We start from the raw sequence: 4,557 nt of genomic DNA, 5'->3' as shown, positions 1-4,557 counted from the left end.
TAAACCTTAGTCCGGGTGAGTAGCAGATATTTTTTTCCCGACCAGGTTAACTCCCTTTTCATTAATTGCTCAATGTGCGTGTAGCAGATTAAGACGAGACCAGAGTCCACAAACCCCAAGCACTCACGCCCACCTTCCGCGCCTAGGGTTCCGGCCCCATGTCCGTCGCCAAGGTCGCGATGCCGCCGTCGGCGCTCAGGTTCCTGGCCGTCGCCGCGGCTAACACGGTCATCTACGCGGGGTACGCGATGCTGTGGGTCGGCACCGCGTGCAACGCCTTCATGGTCGTCGCGCGCCGCGCCTTCGGTGAGGGTTCCGCTGTGCTCTCGGCGGTGACCACGGTCGCCCTCTACGCCATAGTCGGCTCTGGATTTCTCTTACCCTTCTCGCTCATGCTCGCCGCCGCGCGCTCCATGGCCTCCGACTCCGACTCCGACTCCAACTCCAACAACACCGACGCCGAGCAGGTAGCTTTTGAGTATTTCGATACGAGCAATTTCATTGTACGGGGAATAGGATTTTACTCGTGCACCCTTCAATTTAAGCCGCCAACTTCCCAATTTAGAAGCGAGCTCCTGTATGTTATTTTCATGAACTAGAAAGAAGTACTGCTAGCTATCTGTAGTGTAAGTACATCTGCACCCTTCGGGTTCTATCCTAATATGCCAGCCTTCTGAAATTGTTTGTTCGAATTGTGTGCAAATTCTTATTACCAGCATACCAAAGAGCCTGCTGTGAGACTGAGAGGCCCTCGTCAGATTCTTCGACAGATGCTCAAGGATGCTGCTGTGGTTGGGGTCCTTCTTACGCTCCCGTTCGTGCTGCTCATAGTTGCTGGTGTTCTGGTGAAGGGTATCTCGCCTGCGAAAGAATCTGAGAGGGAGAGGGTTGGTTCTATATTGATGGATGTGGGGATAGTGGGCACCAGCGCATTGCAGTGTTTCATCGTCTTGCCCATCGCAATACTGAGGACGTGGAGGATGATATATTGAGGTGACGCTAGCTAGCTACTGTGTTGTTGAGGTATATATTACTTGTTCTCTGCTCCAAATATCCCAGTTGAGGTATTACTTGTTTTTTTGGCGTCTGATGTTGTGTGAACAGTGGCATCTACGTTGTGATCTTTTCTTCTTAAATGGAATAGTGTATTGCCTATTTGTAGTGCTACACTCTACTAAACCATTATGTCAGGCATCCCAGATACACCTGCAAGAGATTTTGCGTTTGTGACTGGTATATTAGCGCTCTTAAGAATATTTTCATCTAGCACAGATCGATTTTGAAGGAGTCGCTACTTAGCAAAGAGAGATCATCAGTGCAAACCTATGTGACTGGTCAGAAACTCTATGTAGACACTATTAATCAAAACTTTGTGGTCACTCTGTCATCGAGAATGTATCCATTGAAGCCTTCCATAAGCGCTAGTCTTCAAAGTCTTCAAAGTACTGTGCTGTGGGGCATCTTCTACTTAACTTCATTGTCTTGTTATTTATCTCTCTGTAGTGCCATGTTCTGTTTTTTGACACACTACAAGCATATTAAAATTGGAGAAAACCGGTAAGACAGGAAACAAAATCGAAATGTGCTTACTTATGTAAATTATGATTGTAGTATATAAGATGAATCATGATTTTTAATCCTCAGTTAGTTAGCTACTTGCATGTGCTGTTCTTCCACAGCACTGTGTTTTGCAGAAGTATCTTTCAAGAGCACATGTTCAAGTTGTTGTGAGATTCTCAAAAAAAAAAAAAACCTTGTAGCGGGATATTCTTCCGTTTGACAAGTTCTCAATAACCTTTATTTACATAAAATAGCTTGATTTTAATGGTTATTTTAAGAAATCAGTATCAAAGTTTCATGTGATTATGATCTATTTATGATACTGGTGCTTCTTGTGTAAAATTGAAAAATAATGCTGTTGGCGATCTTCGGAATTTTGAAACAAACTGTCAGAAAAGCTACTTGTGATCGGACTAGGAAATAGTTTTTACGTAATATCTAAAACAATCGCACAATGACAGATAGGAGTATATGTTTTCCATTGAAAATGCTCGTTTATACCATGATTTTTTACCCTGTGGACTGCCATGCTTGCTGTCAACCAGTCCCTTATCATTGGGTGTTCTGCCGCCCACAGTATTTTGAACTGGCTACCACGTACATCAAATTCACGCTTTTGACGCATACAAGTTTCCCTGTGTTGGCTGTTATATGCTATATGTACATAGTAATAAGAGTTGCTCCCTATACGCTGAGCTGCAGATGTAGTATTGTCCATCAGGTGTTAGGTTACACGGAATTTCTTCTTGTGGGTTCAGTTGGTAGTGACACAGTAGCGAACTTGGTCCATAAAAGGATATTTTGGTGATAGGCTGCAGCACAAAGTTATGCTAGATATTCATAGAAGCATGTTTTGGTGATAGGCTGCAGCACAAAGTTATGCTGGATATCCATAATACTCTTGTAATATTTTAGAGGATCAAAAGCTGGCTTCCTTCCCTAACGGTGGTTGCGGCGGCCGAGGGTCCTAGTGATGACCAGATATTATTCACTTCAATAGCATATTGTGAATTTATGAGTGTGAGATTACACATTGGGATAGTGATCTAAAGTGGACGATAGAGATCGAAGTTATGAAAGCTCATCAAGCACTACTCATGCACGCAAACAAACAACTCGATAGTTAAATGATTCTAATACTACTTAGGTGCTGGATATTTTTCTTCTTATGTGTAATATTCTTTTAGTTCAATTTCTCACCATTCGCCGCTTTCCAAATATTCTTTTGAGGTATTCTGATTTTTTGCCTATGGTAAAAAATGTGAGTTACACGTAAGTGAAAAAAATCCACTCATCTCATGCTAAGCAATATAAATATGTTAAAGTTCTACCACTTTGGACGCCAGAAATTTTTACATAGACAGAAAAAACAAAATGGTGTATGTATATTGAGTCAAAATTACATCAATGCAGAGATATCAAACATAGATACATAGCTGTTTGTCTACTCTGTGCATTAGAGTTTTATAGTAAACTGAACTTTATATTAAATACAAGTACACTGACACTATCTAGCCAAAAAAGCTATTTGGCTACTTTTAGAAAATTGCCGTATTTCACTGTTTCTCTCTCTCTCTCACTCTCTCTCTAATAAATTATTTACAGCTAATGGATGGCACATTTCTCATGGATAATAACCGTTGACCTTATATTTTTGTTTATCCATTTCAGGTTCTGTAATGCACGATGATTTTGGAAAGATTCTAGTGAAGTTTACCGAGTAACAAGACCCAGGGATTCTAGTTGTTGGCAATGTACCACTCGTCATTTTCTGAATCACTCTTGGCATGTTAAGTAAATTACCAGCTACCTCTAGCTGCTGGAATGCTTGTAGCTTTTGTCTTGGTGATGCCATGGTGAACATTGTGTTGCCGAAATACCTCGAGATTTTGCTGCTAAGCTTCCTCCGCATCTTGAACACTGTGATGATTAATGTTGGCAATTTGGCATGAAGACATGATTTGGTAGTTCCCTATTGTGCTTTGACTGATGAGTAATGCAGATGTTTTGGCTGTTTGGTTCCGATGTGTTTCATGTGTGTGGAAAGGTTGCGGAGAATCCGTGTACTGTATGACGTGCCACGACAACATCTGTTGTGAGCTGTAGGGCATAACTTCAGCATAAGATCTGCCGAATGATCTAAATTTGCTGAATGAACCATACCACCGGCGTTGGCAGATTTAAGCCATAGCCTAGATGTCCATACGAACTGTATTCTACCCAGCAACTGAGCAAAAATAACAATATGCATTATCTCTCTTGATTAATGGCTCCCACGATACATATTTTAAGAACAATATTGATGGCTTGGATTAATTAACTTCAAATTCATGTGTGGTAAGACTAGTCACAATGGCAAGTATCATGCATATGACTAGTCACAATGTTGTTGTTGTTGCTGCTGCTGTGCTGGTATATTTGAGTGTGTGTTGCTTCAAATTGTGTTTGTGTCTGCTGTCGCTACTAATGATGACACATTAGGTTATTTTGTCAGAATCTGTTTGCTTTAATTATTGGGATATATTCCTGTTGTTTTTTTAGACTACTTAAAAAAAAAATTGTAAATAGCAAAAAAAAAAAAAAAAGAAGAGAAGATAAAACTTCTAAGATTCCCTTCATATCTTCTAAATAACATTCTGGTGTTTGTTTTAATGAAATTTTACTTTCGGTGCCTTCCCTACACTTCACCGTTAAAGAAGATAAACTTGGTAGAAACTAGAAAGAATATATTTATTCTTTTGACGCACATGGCATGTATGTTTGGATGCCGTACTGTTTTCAGAAACTGTAGTTCTATAAAAAAAACTTAATCATATTAAGTTTGTGGAGTATTTCAGATGTAGGATGTTGAATGCGACTTTGACTTTTACCTCTAACATTGATATTCTTTTCAAAATCCATTACACAATTTTGTTCGGTTCAGTCCCGTTTGTTCTAGATCCGTTGATATGCAGTAATAATCTGGCAACCGGTACTATTTCATATTGGTTTAGGTGC

At 40.2% G+C, this 4,557-nt stretch overlaps 1 protein-coding gene across 1 annotated transcript; it reads left to right on the top strand.

The window, feature by feature from the left end:
* The first annotated feature begins 370 nt into the window (after positions 1-370).
* LOC124682586 lies at positions 371-3,292 on the top strand. Its single transcript, XM_047217242.1, has 3 exons — positions 371-467; positions 717-1,023; positions 3,232-3,292. Exons 1-2 carry the CDS (start codon positions 393-395, stop codon positions 990-992), a joined length of 351 nt encoding a protein of 116 aa, XP_047073198.1. The 5' UTR covers positions 371-392; the 3' UTR covers positions 993-1,023; positions 3,232-3,292.
* The last annotated feature ends 1,265 nt before the right edge of the window (positions 3,293-4,557 follow it).

The sequence above is a fragment of the Lolium rigidum genome, chromosome 1 (assembly GCF_022539505.1).
Source record: "Lolium rigidum isolate FL_2022 chromosome 1, APGP_CSIRO_Lrig_0.1, whole genome shotgun sequence".
NCBI lineage: Eukaryota > Viridiplantae > Streptophyta > Magnoliopsida > Poales > Poaceae > Lolium > Lolium rigidum.
The sequence above is the reverse complement of the archived record's forward strand: the minus strand, read 5'-3'. Positions and strand labels throughout refer to the sequence as shown.